This window comes from Anser cygnoides, chromosome 8, assembly GCF_040182565.1.
Source record: "Anser cygnoides isolate HZ-2024a breed goose chromosome 8, Taihu_goose_T2T_genome, whole genome shotgun sequence".
NCBI lineage: Eukaryota > Metazoa > Chordata > Aves > Anseriformes > Anatidae > Anser > Anser cygnoides.
In genome coordinates this window covers 10,138,877-10,161,138 of record NC_089880.1, presented here as the reverse complement: position 1 = coordinate 10,161,138, position 22,262 = coordinate 10,138,877, and the positions used below count along the sequence as shown (strand labels likewise).

General features: G+C 41.1%; 1 protein-coding gene across 1 annotated transcript in view; it reads right to left on the bottom strand.

Annotated features, from left to right (window-relative positions):
- Positions 1 to 22,262, bottom strand: part of NOTCH2 (notch receptor 2) — an 85,574-nt gene that overhangs the window by 36,596 nt on the left and 26,716 nt on the right. Inside the window, exons 6-10 of the mRNA XM_048080238.2 lie at positions 7,939 to 8,172; positions 6,947 to 7,102; positions 5,629 to 5,817; positions 4,388 to 4,501; positions 3,226 to 3,339 (exon numbers count right to left, since the gene is read on the bottom strand). Of these exons, the coding sequence (XP_047936195.2) occupies positions 3,226 to 3,339; positions 4,388 to 4,501; positions 5,629 to 5,817; positions 6,947 to 7,102; positions 7,939 to 8,172 (807 nt within the window). The remainder of the gene's footprint in view (positions 1 to 3,225; positions 3,340 to 4,387; positions 4,502 to 5,628; positions 5,818 to 6,946; positions 7,103 to 7,938; positions 8,173 to 22,262) is intronic.

Here is a 22,262-nt window from a genome sequence, read left to right as displayed (position 1 = left end):
GAAAAATTACCAATGAGAGTAATTAAGAGGTTAACTGGTACAATGCTGCAGTGAATATAATGCAAATAGAGGAAGTGTCATATATATATTCATATATATATATGAAACTGGCAGACAAACACCAGGGGTAACTGGGCACCTCAACTGCTGTCCATTTTCCAGCCCTGGAAGACAACTGTCTCTTCACTGCTCACAGCATTACAGAACATCTTGCATGGAGAATCCTGGCATCTCAAGTATATCTTCCATATATTCAGTACAGTAGCAATGAGTAAACACGTACATCTCCACAAAATATTTACATGCATCAATATAAACTATCTGAAGGCACTCTACTGTTATTATTTCCTCTACACAATACCAGGGGATTTGACTTTTTTGCTACGTGAAATTACTGCAAAGAGGCTGCAGAAACCTTCCCAGGGGAACTCCCCTGGCTTATGTCGCAGCTTCTGCAGCTCTGCTTAGTAAGTCTATTGCCCCTCTCGTTGGGAAACCTTACAGTAATTCCAGTCAAACACCAACTGCAAATTTATGAAAGACTGCATGCAATCTCTTCAGTTTGGAACAATGAAACAAGCACCAATTTGGCCTGTTTCATTCTGCTTCAGCTGGGAAACATCCTGAGCAACAGAAGACAGAATCTATTCACCAGATGGGAAAAAAAAAAAAAGCGGGGGTGGGGTGTTCAGGAAGATAAGAACAGCATACGACTCCCTCAAGAGCCCTGTTTTCCACAATGGAGCAGAGCTATATGAAAGGGACAATTTAAAATAAATGGATTTCACAGATGAGGTTTTGGAGCCCCAGCTCACGCTGCCTTCCAGCAACTGGAGATAAGAAAGGTAAAACTTCAAATTTCAGACATTAACTGGAGACGGATACAAACCAAGCTGCAGGCAATTTCAACAGCTGAAGAGTGATTCTCACCTGAGTATAACAACTGGATAAGAGGCTCCCCATTTTTCATACAGGTTTGTGGCTAGTTCTCTGGTCAAACATACCAGGTGACGGCTAACATTTCCAAGTTCTGCAAACGTATGCATGGATGAATGGGTGTGGAAGTAGGTAGGGAGAGGGAAGGGAAGCTAGTTAGAGAGATGGATATAAAAAGATGTTAGGGAAGGAAGAAAACCAAACCAAAAAGAGAACGAACGGTGGCAAAAAAACAGAGGGCAGAGGGAAAGAAAAGATGAAAGACCTAAGACAACTCAAGAAAAGAAAAGCCATGATCTACCACCGGGAAGGAGAAGTGGAATAATGCCAGAAGGGAAAGAAAAGACAAAAAGCAAGCAGTAAATAGAGCTATCTGTACAGCATTTGGCCAAACATTTTGCAGTTTTCAATCAGTTCTGCAGCTGGTGAATACTATTCAGGGAACATATATCACTCATATTATGAGATTAATAGAGCAAGAACATATTCAAACGTTACTTTCCAGAAACTGACCTGCCCCAATGACGAATTCCATATTTCAGTCTTAAAGAAAAATGTCATTATTAAATACGATATTTATATACATTTGTTCAAAAAAATTACCTTGCCTCATACTGTAGTTCAGTTAAACCACTTTAAGATCAGGTACAAATCTCAACCTCTTAACTGAACACACCTTAATGATGTATGATTTCCCTCTTTGCAGGGTTAGATTAGAAAAAAATACTTGAACACAGAACATAAAAATTCCTCAAAAGGGACAGAAAAAAGTGTTCCATGCACCATGTGCCTTCATGGTAGTAGTAGTCTTCCCTTCTCAGCCGGTAAACATAGCATCTCTGTACTGAGATGGTTCCCAATAGTTTAATGCCTGAATTCAGAACATGCTTTTCAAGGCACAGCTCTCCACACTGTGCTCCTAGACATGAACCCAAACTCTGCAATAAGCTCTGCAATGGATTAATGGCACAACTCTGCATTCTTAGGGAATGAAAGCAACCAGACCACATCTACCTTGAAAAAGACTTTCTAAGATAGTTTCCAAGTTTGGAAAACATTTCAGCTTCTTCTTTTTGCAAGTGACAACTTATTCCGTAATAAAGTAATGGAAAGGAAAAATTCTACCAATAGTTATTGCTCTCCTGATTAGCAGTACTTTACTCCCGTACTTCCAACAAGTTGTTTCTTCAGGTACTTTGGATAAAGGGGAGAGGCTGTGTGTGATAAGAGTGTGGAGGAATTTTTAGGCTAATCTCAACTGTATTCTGTACAGTGCACAATATGTTAGTGAAGTCAAATGAATGTGCCTTAACAATTTGATTACTGTAACAATTCAAAATGGGAAAATTTGCACATATATCTAACTGACCTAGCAGTATATTTCTAGTAGAGGCAGCTCCAGGGACTTTCAGCCTCCTCCATAATGGAAGAGCTAAAGCCTGTACCTTCCACATCTGGCCAGTCTCAATCTGCACCATGAACAACCCCATGCACCATTAACTGAAAGCAACCAAGAGTTGGTCCTTACTGAGAATTAAAGTGTTAACAGCTTCGAACTGCCTACACCCTCTTATTTCACTAAATATAAAAATTAAAGATATACCTATATTACTCATAGAGGTTCAAAGACAAGAAAATCCCACAATTAAATATGACACTTCTAAGTGTGCAATTGACCAAGCAGTAAAGGAATTTAGTGCACTCAAAAAGCCTCAGTTCCATCCACAGATCTGTCAAAGTTTAAGTATGATGCTTGACAAATCATTTAAATAACATTCTTGCAGGCAGCTGCTGTGTGGTGGTGGTACTTCTGGTGGGCACAATTTTTACTGCATTTCAGTTTTTCACTTTTGATATGAAATAGCCTGAAGCAACAGAAATCAAAATACACAATGGTACTGCTCTGTTCATCTCTTGTTCTTCAGCTGTATACTGTAAAATCTGACTTTGAACAAAGAAAGGAAAGCCACAGATAAAAGGCTTCACAATGCTGTTTTTGCATTTGGAGATTCCATAGTTCCATAGAAGAAGCTGTCACCTTCTGGGAAGCAAGTGATGGGGCTGAAAGAGGGAGGCCAGAAATCCCATCAACTGTGAACTCATTATTATCACACGTAAAACGGTTTCCATACTTAATGCTGTTCTCTGCTGCAAAGGAGCAAAGAAAGCTTTATAACAAACAAGAAGTATTTCAGAGAAACTAATAACACTGACACTTGTTTTACCACCCCCTTCATGTATTTAGGTTAATGCAACTTCCATTCCAGGGGCTCCAAACACAAGACTAACCTGTGGCACACTGGCACTCATAGCCATTGGGATGGTCAATACATTTGGCTCCATTGAGACACGGCGTGCTGGAGCAGTCATCTATATCAATCTGACACACAGCACCACTGAATCCTGAAAGGCAGAAAGATGGTGAAAATCCAGAGGCAATTTGAAGCATTTAATCTATAGTTGCACTGTGAGAAATTATTTATTAGCAAATCCTTAAAACCACGTAAATATAAACACAGTAAATCTAAACTCAATTGCATCACTAAGCACACACACCACACCCTGGGTGGACTGGTTCCTCATCCAAACCACCAACCTAAACATAGTTCCTATCCTCCAGGTCAAAGAAGCCTCAGCTTGAAAACTGAGATGGCCACGTCAAACAGAAACAAAGCAAATGGAACAGCAATGCTGTCCACTGCTGACCAGCATGCCTGCCTTTAAATCTGAGAGGCCACCAATAAACACTTTCCTCCAGTAATCAACACCATTAACTTAAAACAATAATGCACGCTTTACAGACTTCAGTCTGGAGTTACTACAGCAGCAGAGAATGTGGTACAAAGCAGCACTGTATCTTTACATACATTTCTTGAAATAATCCAACTATCAATAGGTTATGTCACATGATGCAGATCCTAGGGCACTTCAAGAGATAATGGGAAAAAAAAAATCAAGAACTCCAGGAATGTTTTTTGGAGGAAGGGAACAAAGGAAGAATGGGATATGGGCCAGAAAGTCATTATTGAATAAGAAGGGTTGCAGAACAGGCTTTTGTCGAGTATACTCTGATCTCAAAACTTTGGGAGCCAACAGGAAGACAATGATGTTTATAGCTAATGCTGACCCCCTCAGCTCAGCATTTATCCTTTTTTATTTTCTGTAAAGTGGAGACCCAGTCCACCCTCCCTCCTCATGCAAGTACCACAAGCTATACTGATGGAAAACCTGCTTCTGTTTGAAAACCTCAAAAAAAAAAAGTCAGAATGCATGCAGAGGCTCTGATTTTTAAAACTTGTTTAGAATCGTGCAACTAACTCAAACATACTCAACTAACACTACAGAAACTCCCACGAAACACACAGCGCACACTCTCTCACTGGTTACCTATCGAGTTCTTGGTATGGTGAAGCAAAAAAAAAAAAAAAAGCTTCCAGAAATAAGCACTCACCAGGAGGACAGACACAGAGGAACCGGTTGACTTTATCAAGACATTCTCCATTATTCACACACGGATTACTTAGACACTCATCAATATCTTCTTCACAGTGAACACCTTTAAAACCTGTTTTTTAAGGAAAAAAAGTGACTGAAGGCCTTAGAAAGCATCCCTGAGAGTAAAGCTGCCTCTTATATCAGTGGTGAAAGTCTAATCCTAGTTTCATTGCAGTAAAGTTTGCAATTTGGGCAGAACCTATGAGGTAAGTGTACGTTTTCCTGGTACATTTTCACCAGAAGATGAAAACAGGTGCTGATTGTGTGCTTTTCCACAGTGGCTGAATGTGCTTACTTAACCAGCGGTAACAGGAGAAGTTTGTGCTGAATTCACAGTTAATGTTTTCTTCCGCTAGATAAGAAGAGATTATGTTTTACCACTTTGGTAGATATCAATATATGTGGGTATACAACAATATAATACGGTAAAAGGTAAAGAAAATCTCAGCAGACAGCTAAAAAACCCTCACATTTGTGACAAACAGAAGAAAAATGCTAAGAGGAGTGAAATATTTGGTTCTACCTTTCAGAATAAATTTGATATTAATCAAAATTCATTCTAGTTTTCATGGTATTAACTGATCACCTGCAGGGGTCACAATTCTTTCATAATATTATATAAAACTGTCCAACTGGCAACATACACCCCTTTTTTTTTTTTACCACTTTCTTTCAGAAAGCAAAATAGCAGACTACATAGGTCATTGGTATGCTGGACATGTTAATATTGGACAAGCACAATTTCAACTGACTAACTTTTTTAGTTAGCTTCTCAGGTCAAAGAGAACTTGCATCATTTGAGGTATTTTAAGCAGAAAAAACACCCGAACACTTTTATCCGGAATGTATATGTATCAGAAAACACAGTGGCTCCAAAAGTCTGCACCTGATTTGCTTATGCAAACAGAAGTTTCTACACGTGCGTTGCACTGGGTATAGTAACTGGTGGACTGACTTCCTTCACTGATACAGAGATTGGTTTCTCTCTGTCCTCTAATTGCTTTCCACCTCCCCACACAAATGCCAAGTCCGCCTGGCTGGTGCCACCACAGAAAGTTCTCTGTTTCATTTAGCCTCACCCCATTGCAATTTGGTGTTCCACCTCAGCAGAGCTGGCAACCTTTCCTGTACTGCACCTGCTGATTTTTTTTTTCCACCTTTGCTGGAAGCCCCATCCTTGTCAGAAACTCCCCTCACCTGGCATACATAGACACGTGAATCCTCCGATTTTATCCAGACAGGTGGCATCATTTTGGCACGGATTTGAATGGCATTCGTTGATGTCCATTTCACAGCGAGGTCCCGTGTAGCCCTTCAAACACTCACAGTGGAAAGAGCCTTCTGTGTTTACGCACTTCCCAGCATGTTCACATGGATTGCTATTTGCTGCAAGAAAGATAAGCGTGTCTGGCAAAACGTTTCCTCTGACCAGGAAAGCCACAGAATCCTTTATTAGTCATGGTCTTTTCCAGCAGTCATTCCTTTCTGACAAGCAATAGAGAGGAAAGGACTGTTGATCCCACTGGGAAAGGATACTGTGGCTGAAGAAAACCATGTAGCACTTACTTGCCTGTCAGAGGCAAAAAGAAATATTACCATCATCACCAGTGGACCACAGGAGCAACTCAGGACCATATTACTAATAGCAGTTATTAAGAACAGAGTACTGAGACGCAAGGATTAGTTACTGATGCTTTGAAGGCTTTATCTCCAGGTCATCTTGTACTTCACTCCTGAGGCTGTCAAGATGCTGCCACAGCCACAAAACAACCAAACTAGTCCTTCTTGTGTTTTCAAAAGGGAACAGTTTTCAAAAGGGCAGGTCCAAAAAAAATGTCCAGAAGTCCAAGGCAGGCTAAGGAATGAAATTCAAAGTGCTTTCTAACAGTTCCGTGCTTGTTAGGTACTAGCTTCATGCAACACACACTGGTAGCATGAACTAGCATGCAGAAAACTATGAGCAAGTCTGTGAAAGCCCAACTGATCCCCAGAGCAACACAGTAGGATGACATCAGAGAATTACAGCTTCAAGAGCCCATGCAATCACCAGTCTCAGAAGGAACTCAAAAGATCCAGCCATATTCCAGCTGTCAAAGAGGCTTTATATCTCTCTACCAAGAGGGAAGCTGCAATAGCCCCCACGCACACTGAGGTACTTCTGTTGCACTCCACAGTTTTAAGTGTCAGCTTAATTATCGCATCTGTTTGTACACACTCCTCACACAGCGCTGCACAATAAAAAAGTGGTCAAGTCCATCATCTCACTGCTTTCCATATTCCAGAGGCTAGGAGTTCAAACATGGACAGCCACTCTAACTGAGCTCTTTGTCTCAGGTCTCACATAGTATTTAAAACTCATCTAGAGACGCTGAAATGGAAGGGGGAGAGCAGGAAAGGAGGCTCACTTATGTTGAGGAGCTATGACAAAATGGGTATTCTTACACCTCCATTAGTTTATAAAGCAAACAATACAACCCACTGTTAGCATATTCACAAAACGCAAAAAGAAACTTACCCATTGCACATTCATCCACATCCTCAGTGCAGTCTGCTCCCTTATGGCCTTGAGGACAGGTGCAGATATAGTGTCCATTCACAGGATTTGTATCACACAGAGCACCCTTCTGGCATGGATTGCTAACACATGCATCATCCAAGTGACACAGAAGACCTAGAGAGGCAGACAAGAGTCCATTCAAAAAAGTGAGATACTGCAACCAGAACACATTATGTAATCAAATTATCTGTTTGAAATACCAGGATGAAGACTCCCACAGCCAGAAACTTAAACAGTTTCGTATAGGCTTCAACCCATAGACTACCACAGGGATTTGACCACACACTTATAAAAAAAAAAAATTACATTTAAATACAGACTCCGTGACTTCAGAGGTCTCTTCAGCACTCTGGAGTGCTGCAATTACTTATTACCACCAAAATCTCCTCCTGGGAGCAGTTAACTAGCTCTTCTCTCTCATGAATGATGATTTTTCTGACAGCTAAAAACATACGTGCACATGAAGCTGAAGCACCCTTACTTAATTCAGATACACTGATCACCTGTATTTCCAGTAGTAGTTACGAGACATTTAAACCTACCCTACAACAGCAAATTTCCCATTATACCAGTAAGCTCATCCTCGCTCACAAATATCTAAGTTTGCCTCCTACACTTTTCAGTACAGTTATTATTACAGAGCAACTCACCTTCATGCATGAATTCTCAGGCAAATACAGGCCCTGCTATGGGCTGGAAAAGCATCTGCTTTCCTTGCAATATGAACCGTACCATTTTGTTTCTTCCAGCTTAATACAAGTACTTCTTTGTCCCTAGCTACAGAGGTTTAAGAGGTCTTTGCTCATGGAGAGCACATTCTTCCTTTTGTCCTGCCAATTTGGCCACAAAGCGTGTAAAATAAATGCACGGTTTTAAGTAAGTGTATAAACTTCGGAGTTAAGAACTATCTTTCATGAAGTGCAAGACCTACCCAAGCTTTCCATCCTCACCTGCTTTTCCTTCAGGACAAATGCATGAAAAAGAAGCCACTCGATCAATGCAAGTAGATCCGTTAGCACAGGAGGCCGTGAAGCAGTCATCAATGTTCTTGCTGCAGTCATCCCCACTCCAGCCATTGACGCAGACACAGGCATAGCCTCCGTTGTGGTTGGTGCAGGTACCTCCGTTCTGGCACGCGTTGGGCTGGAGCTGACATTCATCAACATCTTCAGTGCAAAACTGGCCTGATACAGAGAAAGGAAGAAGTTTAATAAAAGCTCAGGCACTCTGACACAAGAAAATTCCAGCACGGACAGCATAACCAAGCAAAACACTACTCCAACTGCCGCTTCTTATTTCAGACCTTGGCAGGCTTGAGAGGTGGGCCTTTGTGAACCTCATGATGTTCAACAAGGCCAACTGCAAGGTCCGGCACCTGTGGCCAACAGGACAACGGAGGTTAATTTCCAATCCCTGGAAGTGTTCAGGGCCAGGCTGGATGGGGCTTTGAGCAGCCTGGGCTGTGGGAGGTGTCCCTGACCATGGCAGGGGGCTTGGAATTGGTGGGTTTTAAGGTCCCTTCCAACCTTACCCATTCTGATTCTATGATTTCTAGGACATTCAGAAAGGCACAAGCCTAAGAACTTCCAACAGCACCACTGTAAAATTACACAAGTCAACTGGCATCCTTACATGGCTCCAAAGAGGGAGCTGAACTTAAAAAAAAAAGAAAAAAAGCTAATAAAAAAGCCAAAAAACGCTACCGTGACAAAATGACTACTCTCCAATAAAACACTTTAATGACCAAAGATCTTGGGGGGAAGAAAACAAATGTACACTGCATCAGGGAGTATAAAGGAAAAGAACCACTGAGTATGACCTCCTGTGGTCAGCTTCACAGGGCACTGAATTTCACAGTTTCAGCTCTAAGAAACTCTGCAATTTGTGTTTTTCTAAAGTGTTTATTCATCCACATCCATCTTGATTTGACATTACGATCTGGAAAACCAACCACTTGCATCAATATTTTATATCAATACCTATGGCATGGTTTACTCTTCAGAAGAATTTTTTTTGGCTTAAGTTTTAAGGTATTCATTCTTATTTTGAGTTTCTTCAATGAAGAAAAAATAATGGCTAAGTACCAGCTAGTTTCTTCCCAGGCTGATATATGGGTACACATGTACAACCACACAGTACTGGTCACAATCTACAATCTTCTGTTTGATAAACTATTTCTAAGCTTTGTTACATTAAGAACTCTAGCCCTGAAAGCTTTATTTTTCCCCCTATTTCCTTTTAACATATTTTCAACACCCTTGTTAAAAGGTCGATATATGTAGCACCAAAAGATCTCTTTATCAGGCAGTAAGATTACATTTGGCTTTTTTTTTTTTTTTCCTCTCTCCCTTTCCCCTCCAGCTGACACCATGACCTCCCTCATTGCAGTAGCTTTCCATGACTTGGGCCAAGACTGGTTTAAGTAACTGCATTGCTATTACCAAGATCCTCCCGTTCTTCATCTGCAACTATTTTATCAGGTGCACGTTTATATTTGTCTGGAATTCTCCTCTTATTCCAAGAATAAGAAATTCAAGAGCAGGGCCCATATCTTTCCTGCCAATTTTCCTGGGCTCTGGTTTATTCAGGATTGCCAATTTAAAAGTACTTATTACATGTTGCTTAATAGCCACCGCATTTAATATTGGCCTAGAAATTATGATGAAAGTGCACGCATCACCACTCCCCTTCCACTGATATACAGAACTAAAACATTTATTGTCAGCCAGAATGTAAAAACGCATACCATTATAACCATCTCTAGCTGTTATACTCAAACCATGATTCCTTTCATTTTCAAAGTACATAAATAAGTCTTAGCCTTTGGTCCAGTAAGCCCTGGAATTTTTCTCTTTGCGGCAAAAGAATAAAAAAAAGTAGAAGTAAGAAAGAAGTTGCACAACTGACTTTGTCCTGTGCAAGTGTTCCTTCCTACAGCAAGACTGCCTCAAAACCAAGATTTTATCATTTGAAAAAATGACATAAAATTTTAATAGTAGTAACAACAACAGTTTTCAGAATTACCTCACTTCCCAGATTACTTAGTGAAACAGTTGCGGGTGGGAGGGAAATCTAACACTTCATATTGCTATCTACAAAACAGCTCTCTATATTACAAAAAACAAAACCATGCATTTGTCATAGTACAAGTCATTTGTTCATTAGCTTTCAATATTAACAACTCCATTAACTTATCAGTAACCAAACAGAAAAGAGTCAGTTATCTCAGACTGGTTCCTAGCAGTCGTACGTATCTTGCAACTCATCAACACAACTGACTTCCTTTCAAAAAATAATCAAGACGTTATTTGCTTATTATAAAAGATATTTTCCTTCTTTTCTTGGAGGGGGCCCAACCCAGATCAAAGAACGTACACTGACGAATGCTCATCCGCAGCATAATTGTTTTGCAGAAACATTCTTGCAGCACCTACATCCCTCTTGCGACCACGGCCAATTTAAACTTGGTGTCACTAAAGCGTGGACAGTTTTCAGTTGTCAAACCATGCAGTACTGTTACGCCTTTCTCCAAATCACTTGCCCTGTGATATATAGAATAGCACTCCTAAAGTGTTTTTTTTAGAAAAAAGCAAAAAAGCAAAGATGAGGAAATTACCCCTCTCAAGCTCTCTGGATTTATTTAACTTCCCGTTTCAAGTGTCACTAGTATTATCAAACTTTGGGACTTATTTATTTTTTCCTATCACTTGTACTCCGCTTCTCTAAAGGACAGCATCAAGTGACATCACTGATGTACTTGCAATAAGCTTGTCTTAGGCCACTCCATATTTCCACCATCCTAAACTAAAACAAACTTTCATTAGGTCTATCAGCATCTCCCTCAAGAGAGGAAAAATACAGAACTACTAGATCAATCATATTTGTGTTTAATTATGAACGTGAATCAAACACAGCCCCATCTTAATGCAGTTTGTTTTAAAAACAAAGGGAATTAAACTCAATATGAGAGAGGCGTAAACGAGCAATTAACTATTGCACTTTACTATTGGATATTTTAATGAAAAAAACATGTTCTCCATTGAAGTTATAATTGAAATCCAGACTAAGTTCTGGGCCAAAGATATAACAGTCAAAAGCAGCATAAGGCAAGCTGAGCATATCAACCTAATTACATTCATAAGTACTGTCTCATCACCTTCAGGCAAAATAAGTAACGAGTCTTGAATGACCTAGGAACTTTTTTTTTTTTTAAGTACTACAAATGCCAGAGTACTAAAGTCCAAGGCACTTCTTAGTTTAAAAAAAAAAAAAAATGGAGCTGCTGAATAGACAAGAATATAAAGCCATTTCAAGTTCACTGAAAATGCTTGAGTCCTCACTGTTGAAGTGTGGGTTGAGTGGCTTAGAAATGCATTCTGTAGCCCAAAGTCTTCAGAAGAAAAATTAAGACACGTTATTTTTAAGAAACCCATTGGTTCCTTAGACAGCATTTTTGAATCTTTAGGTGTTAATAAAATGGGATTAATGGTCAATATTAGTAATTCTTCAACACAGTTTTTTCTTTCAGGAACTTGCATGTATCTATAAATGGATTCGAAGAACATCCTCCCTCAAAGGAGCATCACCACTTACTTCTCAGTGAGACTAAAGGATGGCCACAAGCTGTCAGGGCCCTGAAAGGGCTAGTTTGCCCTCAGAAAAGGCTTCGACTCCTTATGCAAATGACATCAGCAGACGAGTATTTTGGACAGCTGCTGCAAAGAAAAGATTTGATGCTTCTGTTTTTAGCAGCCTAGGTCTTCAATGTGGTGTCTGTCCTGCGAGCTTCCTGAATAGCTTTTCCACAGCAGAGACTGACAGCTCTTCCAGTATATGACATAAAACAGGATTTAATTTTAAACTGCTCTAAATAGTCTTCACAAGACTTCTCTCTGACAGTTTACTGAGGTAGATTTAAATCAAGCAAGACAAAAAAAAAAAAAAAACTCTGAAGGTTTACTTGAGGGATGCAGCTTGACTTAACTGTAACTGAACCAAGTGTATTTACTTGTAATTTTACTTGTAATTTACTTGGAAACCTTTTTTTCTGCTTGCTAGGAAGAATCGAGTCTTTCATTCACAGAACCCAAATTCAACTTCTAAGTGCAAACTCTTGATCTGTTTAGCTAGAAGTTTCTATAGGTATTTCTTTACTTCTGCTTTTGCTACTTTCAATTACATTTCTAAAAGAAACGTAAATGCAGCGTCAACTAGTGACGGTACGCCCTTACACAATGCTTGGAGCTCAAATACCCTAACTGTACAACATTTTAATGGGAATGTAGAAACACGCATATAGAACACGACAAGAAAGGAAGCACAGATTACTCCAAGAAACTAATAAAAGCCTAACCTGACCTTGATATTTGCAGAGCCTGGGAAATCAGCAAAATGCCGACTCAGGTTCTAAGTGACCTTGTACAAAGTAAACAGCTAGTCCATGTGGTATTTCAAAATTGAAAACTAGAAGTAGAAAAAGGGAACAGCCCTCAGCTCTTAGTGCTTTCTGCCCACTACGAAACTAGTTACTTCCCGTATGTTCCCCCTCAGAGAAGCTGTAAGGAATAAAGTAGACCAGGCATGTGGGCTGCTTTGACTGATCCGCCTGCCAGCCCAGCAGGCACCGGACAGGGGCTCAGGGAGATTCTCCTTTGGCAGACACAGGATGCAGTGGCTCAGGGCCCCTCATGTCGTTGTACCTGTCCTCACTGATGAGGAACAGCTAGATTGTTCTCCTAGAGCTCCTGTGATAACAAGAAAAAACAAAGCCTGATTTAAAAGGTAAGGCAGCACATTAAGTGAGCGCAATCCTACACCAAAAGAGCATTAAGCTCTGGACAAATAAGAAACCCAAACAGCCACGCTGGGAAGCAACAACAGATGCATCTAAAAGCTGATCCTACCGAACCTTTTGCATAAACCCCAATTCCAAGACCTCCTCTTTGCATAAAACCCAATTCCAAGACAGGAAACCGGACTGATCCTACAGCTGAATGCAGGCAGGACTTTCTGCCAGTTCAGTCGGAGGTCTTCATCTTTGGCAGACCATATTTTCCATAAAGGAGAAAGTTTTCCTGGCCTCTTAACAGCTCTCCAGCAGTAAAGACGGCTGATGCACAGCTGGAGTACCAGACGCCAAAGCCTCCTGAGAGACATCTCACATACAATTTGCACACTAAAAGCATTTAGTAGGACGAAGGATGTAAATACATTACTGTGCCTCGAAAATTGAGCTGGGAGATCGCTGCATCCATTTCTCTCAAAATCATGACCACCGCAGCACTGGACTTAGACTGAACTGGAAGTCAAAATATCTGAAGAGTTTGGTGATACCAGAAGGGAAAAGTAATTTGGTAAGAATCACAAACTGGTCCTCAAGTTTGTAAAGGACTCACTGGGAGAGGAGCTTTGGGTTTCAAAGGCAGCTTTTCTGCCACCATCCCCTCAGTATCTCGCAAGCAGCATGCCACTTATCTCAGAATAGCACTGCCCTGCACAAAGATCTTACCATGGAAGGACTATCCAGGAAACTACAAACCAGTATATTTAGCTAGAATCTTTCAGAAAGAGTAATTTATTTCACAAGGTACTGCAAAGAATGTTGTACAGTCTTTAAACACGACTGGAGTAGCTGAAGGATGCACATCTCATTAGAACGGTTTACTTTTTTCCTCTTTCACAGCACTGCTAAGTCACAAGGTGAACAGTGACTTATCAAGGCTCAAGAACTGGCTCAGAGATAAGAAACGGTGTTTGGGTAAATGGCCAATTCTAATTACAGCAGAAGGTTAACCAGCGCAACACCTCAGGGGACCATACTGTTCCTTCCCATCTCTAACCTTCCATGCAGACGTTCAGGATGCCAGCAGGCAGACCATGTCTGTCTGGGGAAAGATATTTCTTTGTCCAGTCCTTTCCTTTAAGGCAAGTAAAATGCCTGTGTTGCTTGAGTAACCCAAAGCACATTGCTCTGTTGGGTCAAAACATCAGTTTCCTCAAGTTGTTTTTCACGACTCCTCAGTAAACAGAAAAGCGTAGGGAAAATAGTGTGGAACCATCAGGACTTCTAATAAAATGGCATTTGTGAAAAAATACTTAACCCCCATGTTTTTGAATTGTGCATTTGTAAAAACATTCAATTAATCTTTAACCCACAAAATTATTCTTACCCCTTGAAAAAGCTAAGTTACAATTAATGAATACATACAGGCAGCGAAGCATCTAATTAGTGACCTGTAAGATGAACAGTAGGCAGCAGTATCTTTAACAAAATAATATTTATATTATCCAAGAAGAAGCCAGAGCACTTCAGACAGATTCAACCAAGTGAGGTCACTGGGCAGTGCAACAGCAGACACGGTTTGATGCAACAAATGGCAAATGAAATACAAAAGCAAACAGGCTTCTTGTTGAAAGGTTGGGTTAGACACTCCTCGAGGAAAGACTTCAGCTCCCCTGGAAGAGTTCAGTGGGGACTTCTACACAACCCACAGCTTTCATCAACAAAATAAATATCACTGATGAGATATCTGACCACAAGGAAGAATAACTAATGCAAACAGTTGTATAATAGCAGTGGCACAGCCTCAGCCTACGAACACGCTTCGCAGCACTGAAGCCACCACCTCTTCACGAAGAGGCTGAAAGTGGGGTAGAGGTCGGAGTCCAACAGACCGGCTGAAAAGAAGCATTTCATAAGAGACTCACAAAGCAAATATTACCGAGAAAGATAGATTGTGATAGAAGTACAATACAAAAGTTATTGCAAGGAAGATCAAATGTTTTCTTTTGTATCTTTTGCCACGTGCTGTGATTTGCTTTACTGACACAAGGTATCATCAAAGCAAAGAACTTCACACTTCTCTAGAAGAGGTGGTGTCTTTACACAGACAAGAGTGTACAGAGCAACGAACAGGCAGGGGATCTCACACATGTCCAAAACACACCCAAATTCCAACAGACCCTCTGATGAGACCACCTCAACAGCTTCCTGCAGGACATCTGATGAACATGACTGCTGCTTTCAGTTTTAAGGACAGCTTCAGGCACATGCAGGAATTCAATGGACTATGCTGCTTATATTTGCAAAAAGTCTCCCCAGTTGCTTGTGTTTAGTAAAAGTCTTCCTTAAGTACTGAAAAAACGGCTGAAGCCAAATACTTTTTCTCTTGCAAAAGCAAGGGGCATCACAGTCCTGAAAAAAATATTCCTTCCCAAGGATCTCACAGCATCTTGTTTCCCTTCGAAATACACAACTACAGAGCAGCAAAGCAGTAACAACCATTCCCAAATTTCAGGTGGGGTTTTCTTTGGTTTGCTGTTTTGTTTTTTATCTAGATCTACTTCCTCTTGAAGAATGTCAAACAATATCCAACATATCATAAAATGTAAGAGATTAATATAGAATTTGAACACAACTGAAGATCAATCTCTACAATTGTAATGAGCAAACATCTGTGTTTATTTTAGACTAATATGATGGGGGAAACAGTTTAATTTCATAACCACACTAGGAAGCATGTACTGGAACTAATGGGCTTTTACAAGGGATTTTACAGCCTCCAAATACAAAACTCTGGGCTTTAGGAGAGTTATGCACTCCCTGATCCACCAAGCACTGCCTGAAATCACTCAGCAGACTACTGGGGAGGGAGGGCCACTCGGACAGAGCTCCTCAGAGGCAGCATTACAAATGAACAGAACAGTGTTCAAGAAAGATGACTATTGCACTAATGATAGACTGGTTTTATATGGCAGAGCCTGGTGAAATGACTGGGTACAGTGCCAAGATAGAGAAGTAATCAAAAGGAAATATACATCACCAAGCTACCCTTCATTCTGCCCTTCTCTTAAGCTCCTCTGGAAAATCCAGTAAACCAGGGAAATCCCTAACAAGCAGAAAGTCCTGCAGGGCAAAACATAATGACTGAAGCTAAACCTTGCAATAAAAGCTTCATATTCTCCAGCTAGCTCAGCAATGCATCTTTATTAATTACCCAAAGACAAATCACCTCATTCCGAGGATGATGGAAGGGGCAGAAACTGCCAGAAACAAGGCAGCTGCAGATAAAACAACTGTTAGCTATTAGCCTGGTCTCAGAGCACACATGCACCAACCCAGACTCAGAGTGGTCTAGTCTATTTTGTTTTAGAGCCAAACACATGCGAGATGTACTGAAAGCTTAAGACAACTCCACAAGAGATTATTTGGCACATCTGATCACAAAGAGTATTTCCCAGGCTGGAAAGTCACCAAAGGCACAATGGAAGAAGCAGTAGCATGGACTAAATCAGATGCTGTCGTTCTGTCATCGGATCAATTCGGCTGTTAACACCTGAGGTGTTTTATTACAGCTACCTCCTCACCACGGCTTGCTATTGGGAAACAGAAAACAGCAGGCAACAAACTGGAGGTTGTGTACCTGTTCCAGAATTCATACTGGATAAAGTACAAATGGTGTCAATTCGAAGCCTGTGAAATCAGTCTGCTCCACACAACGCTGGAACAGGCATCACAAGAACACCGACCAACATCCAGGATAAAGTTTGTTCACATCTGATGCTCCAAATCATTTGTACACCCAAGTTAGAGCTGCCAGCTCTGGAACCTGCCCACATGCTCCCTTCTCCCTTTGTATTTGCCAATTCAAACGTGAAGGAAGAAAAAGAATCATAATCCCTCTTGGCCTCTTTCAGAGGGCTGCCTCTTGGAAATTTTGCGATAGTGACAGCAAATCACTAGCCAACGTGCCAAGTTTGGCATGGGCAGATCTCAGCTAGCACCCAACAAGCTTCAGTGCTTTTTAAGTTTGGAAAAGCACCCGAAAGTCCACCATCACCTTGCAGCTGGGAAAGGCGACCAGGCAGGAGTCTGACCCAGCCTCCCTGTGCCACCACAAAGGTGAGCACTGCTCCGTGCACATCGGCCAGAACAGGAAGAGTGAAACCCTGGCAGCACTCCCTGGCAGGTAATAATACTTTCTAGAAAGTAAAAAGGTTGCATATTTTGTCATTTATGACACTGGCACATTCAAGATTATGATCCACGTCGTCAGAGTCTGTTCCACCAAATTTCAAGCCTCTAAGTATTCTAGCAAAGCAGTATTTTTTTTTTCCCCAACACTAAGCACGGCTCGTTACTATAGACTTTCTAATTCGGAAGCTGAGAAAAGTGGTGTTCAGCAAAGAAAGTCTCAAAAAGAAAATACCAGAGCGTACGATCTTACATAAAAATGTTAAACATTAGCCTTTTGATGTTTATCCTCCCTTCATAGCAAAGAAAAGTCACGTCTGCCCAGAGTTTAAGGCTGGGATTTTCAAAGAAAACGAAGGTAGAGAGCAAATATTGCTCTAATTAAATAGGAATCGAATCCTTAACTCCCCTGTTTGAAAATTCCTGCCTAAAGCTCTGCAGAAAAAGTAACCCTTGTACTAGTGTTTAAGAGCATATGACCAAGCTAGCAGCTATTTTAATTAAAAAGCATTGCCCTGCTGCCTGAAGAGCTTTTCTGCTCAAGACAAACATTTGCTTCTTAAGCTAGCTTCCAGTGCTGGAGTTATTTGGTGGAGTCAGCTGTTAGCACACTGGGCTTTCCTTGAGACAAAAGTCTCCTGGATTTTAAAATACACAGTTCTCTGGAGCCCTCTTTTCAGGCAAAAACAAAGCCTAAACAAACACACTTGCTATGGGAGTCTCACCCTCAGGGACAGAAATGGAAGGAGGCAAACAGGCCAAGCCCGCACTGCAGCGGGATAATGCTGGCCTTCCAGAATTTGCTTGAGCACGGACATCGCATGTCCCCCAGACCCCCACACCCGTCCCACAGCTCCCAGTGCAGCACTTGAGGAGAAAACGGTGCAAAGGACTTAACTGGATGGAGGACACAAAACAAACTCTGTTGTGCTCCATTCCTGAAAGGTGACCTGGGCCAGACTCACGCTGATCCTCCAAAACTTTCCACAGCTAAGCAGGAGTCTTCCTCAGCCAAGCCAAACAAAGACACTGACAGCACTTTATAATGTTACTCACTTTAATACCCAAAGTCTTCCTGACACAAAGCTGCATAGGCTAGATCAACACAGTAAACAGGTGCATTTTAAAGGCAGCCTTGTTTCTTTATCTGAACTGTAGGCTGGAATAACTGAGCAGCCCTTAAAGCCTCACTCTCACCAGCTCCTCGGAAGGACGCCCTAACCTTTCCCGCAGCTTTGCAGCCCTGGACTGCCATTGCTTTCTCTGTACCAGCTCACTCATGAGACCTCTCCATGAATTTTAATTCCTGATCCCAGAAAAGAAAAAAAAAAAAAAGGCAGCTGGATAGGATTTTTTGCTAGATTAGTGAGTTAAAGTGGCTGACTCCAATAAAGGCCACAGCCAGCCCAGAAAAAGGGGAAGGGTGCCTAGGAGCAGGGACAGAAGGCAAAGACACTCGGACAGCAGCAAGCCATCCAGTTTAACTACTACAAAACAGCAGCATAAAGCAGTCTTTACATGCCACAAACACGGCCCAGGATTTTGGGCTAATTTTGACTCAAATCACACTTGAAGTATACCAAGTTCCCTGGCCTGCCTGGCACATAAGAACAGACTTCAGTCTTTCACAAAAGCCTCTTTATCTATTTCGAAGAAATCTGCAACATTGCGCCTTGCGAGGACACAACAAACATCGGTCCTGACAAAGGATGTAGCCCAGGACAAGATAAAGTGAGCCTTAAACAAAACAAAACAAAAATCAGCTAACATTCAACAACAGAAAAGATCTGGAGCAGCTTCCCCAAGACACATCCAAGATCATCTTGCCAGTTACAGATTGAGGCAGCTGACAATCATTATAACCATATGAAATACAAGAACTCTGAAGGTGACAAAAACATTAGCGACAGCAGGAATTTCCCGTGGTTGTCTTTGAAAAGCAAGATTTTATCTTTCCGGAAAAAACAGCACATGAGAAAGAGAAGGCACATGCATCAACAAAGGAGCAGTGAGCTCTGTTAGAAGAGTAGGAAATGAGATGGAAAGCAAACAGTCTCTCAAAAGCTGGATTCCAGTACCAAACAGAAGAAATTAGAAAAAAAAATGGATGCTTGTGTAGTGCAGTCTACCACCTGCCAAGGAACCACAAGAGGCAGATCGTTACCAAAAGGAATTGCAACAGATTCCGTTTCAGTAAAGGATGCTTCGATATCGCTTTACAGAAAATTGTTCTTCACTGGATGGAGTATAGCTTCTAGATTCTTCCTGATTTTTCTAACACAAAATGAGAATGGCTTCCTCAATGCCATGAAGCACAGATCACGTTAACAAATGTGATAGATCTTCATCCACAGTGCAAAGATTAAATAAACACTAAAACAAACAGACCAATTTAAACTTTTCCAGGATTACTTGACAAGTAAGTGTTAGCAACAAAAGATTCCAGAAGAATTGTTATGAAGATGGCACACCTACACAGTGAAATTGTTTTTATAAGATTTATCATCCTTTTGCTTTTAACTGATGCTTGCTTACAAGCACACAGTTCTGGGCCTTGTTTTTTTTAATTTATTTTTAAACAGCACACAATGTCCTGTGAACTCAAGGTCTCATTGGAGGCTTTTGATTTCCCAAAGTGTTGACTTTGTTTTACACTGCTGTGTTATAAGTATTTATCAGGACAGACTCTCTAAGAGTTGTTTGTTCAGTTCTCCCCTCTTCACTAACCTTAGTGATGATTTACAATGTTATAAACCATGTTTGTGCGAAAGATAGACCTGCACTTATATAGCATATTTCCTTATTGCTGAGTAACTTGTTTTTATTGTAGCTTACCGCTGTCAGAATCAGCTGCGGTTTAACCTTGGGAAAAAGACACCTCTCTCCAAACTATCCTAGGAGTCTTCCACCTCTCTTCCCTAGTGTGTGCCCAGCCTCAGTGTCACACCTCGTGTCTCCGTATACTGTTATCTTGCATCTTCGTGGTCTCTCACTGAAGATGCAGGAGAAGGACTGAAGTGCATCCAAAGAAAGCTTCTTTTAAGAAAATGCACTTTGTGGGTGTCACAGAACATCATTGCTTGGCCACACATTTACTGGGCAAAAGGAAAATTACAGATACTATAAATGAATTCTTAAAGGCAAGCTTGCCAAGAGGTTTTCAGCGCACAGGCTTTCAAGCAAAGCAGCTTAGAGAAAGCCCCAAATACAGCCCTTCATTGCCAGTGTTAGCCATCACCCTCCCCAAAACACCCAGACCAGCAGTAACGCTGCAGGGGAATGGTTATCACTAAAGCATCCTGTGGACAAGGGCACAGTCTACTGCCCTGCTTATGTCAAACACGCTGACATGAATACGCATAGCTGCTTCTGAGCTTACTCATGTTTTAGTTCGAACACCAAAACTGGCGCTGTGCATTTTGGACAAGATAGTTCAATTCCCCAACGGCTCTAATGTTCATAGTTCAAGCAGCCAAACTGCTGTTTTCTGAACTGTGAGACCAGTTTTAGCTCCCAATTGACCTGAGCCTTGAAGTCTAGGAAGTCAATGGCCTTTAGAAGACATTATCTAAAGCTGCTGCTGCACTGATAATCTTAACTTTGCCATAAATGCAGGAAATTCTCAGAAAAAGCATTCAACTGATTTGTTTTATAAAGCCATGGGAACACAAAACTTGGGGAGTGCCTCTCTTTCCAGGGTTTCACAGGAGGGAAGCATCCTTTATGCATAAGATTTTCTGGAGAGCCTGCACAGACAGAAGACAGACAGCACAAGACTAAGCCACAACATGGGTCCAATGATTTTTCCCCCGATGTTAGAGCCCATAAATAGGTGCAGAGTGGGAACAACTAACTGCATTGCAGAGAGCTTCAGTGGTTAATCAGAGAGACAATCTACCACAAAACCAAAGAGAATCACAGCCTGTTACCACCAATGTCTCTTCCAGGTGAGCTGCAGAAGGCATCCCGAGTGAACAGCAGCCACCCACCCAAATCCTGCAAACCAGGCTACGTTTACGATACCTCTACAAATCACAGTAATCCCTCATAAATTTTAAGCTCATGCTGTACACACTCATGGTCCATTATCTCCTCTGTGCTTCAGGAATAATCCCGAGATTGATTTACTAATGACATGTTAGAAGACATAAGGTTTATAATTCCTGCAGCGTGAAGCAGTATTTCAGGGGTCACTGAACGGTTGCTGGCTCTGCACCCAAACTCTCTTCATGTTTTCCTTTGCAGGAAAACTTTAACAACATATAGACAGGGAGGCAGTACAGAAGAACGGGTATTTGCTCATCAAGGGGAGGACTCATTTTCTCCCATTTATACCAGGTTTCAGAGAGCTATGCAAGCCGTGAGTGGTGCATTTCCCTCTCTTATGTGGTTTTACCTCTAAAATTATGTATTCTTAAGTGAAGTTAATGAGGGTTCTTAATTGGCAGGCCTCCTTGGCAGTTAATGACAACCGGTTTGTAATGAGAATGATGCACTCTGAGGAGTAAAGCTAAAACAATATGAAACCTTTGGTCTCTAGCAATCAAACTCTTCACACAAAGTTTGCCTGAGCTACCATTCACTGCAGACGTTCTGATTTCAAACATTATTTTCTAGATACAGATAAAAATGTACCAGAAGTTCTTCAGAACCAGAGGAGTTTATTCAGGCTTATGCTCCAAAGCAAAATACCTTAGTTTACTTAATAAAAAGAAAACTGCACGCTGAGTCCACACCTCAATGTTTTGGGGTTGTTCCTTTTCCTATAATTCTGAAAAAAAAGGGCAAAGCTGAACCCAACTGAAAAAGTGTGCCAGCTAAGAATGACTAAAAAATAAAAAACCCAAACCGGAGGTATTTGTTTATTTTTGAGGTATGGAGACATTTTGTGACTAAAGATGACACTGAATTTCCTGTAAGCTGCTTCCTTACATCATGCATAATGGTTTCTTGAAATTCACATTTTCCCCCCCACCTCCCCAGACATACTCAGAGTAAAACACTCATTTATGAAGCAAAAGTAGCTTTGTTAGTTGCAGAACTCCAGATAAAAATCAGCTACAGTAGGCAAATAGTAGCAAAAACATAAGCTTCCCATGCACAAGTTTCTCTTCCCTCCCTTTCTCCCACCTATGTCTTCCTCCAGTTTCGTCCTGTTCTTTAGCAGCGTTACCATTATCTACACGAGGATCATTATCCCACATTAAAAACGCCCCCAAATGTGTCAAAGCACCACAAAAGCACACAATTGTAATAGAAAAGCCATGCTTTGTACTTCTGTGAAATATACATCCTCTTACA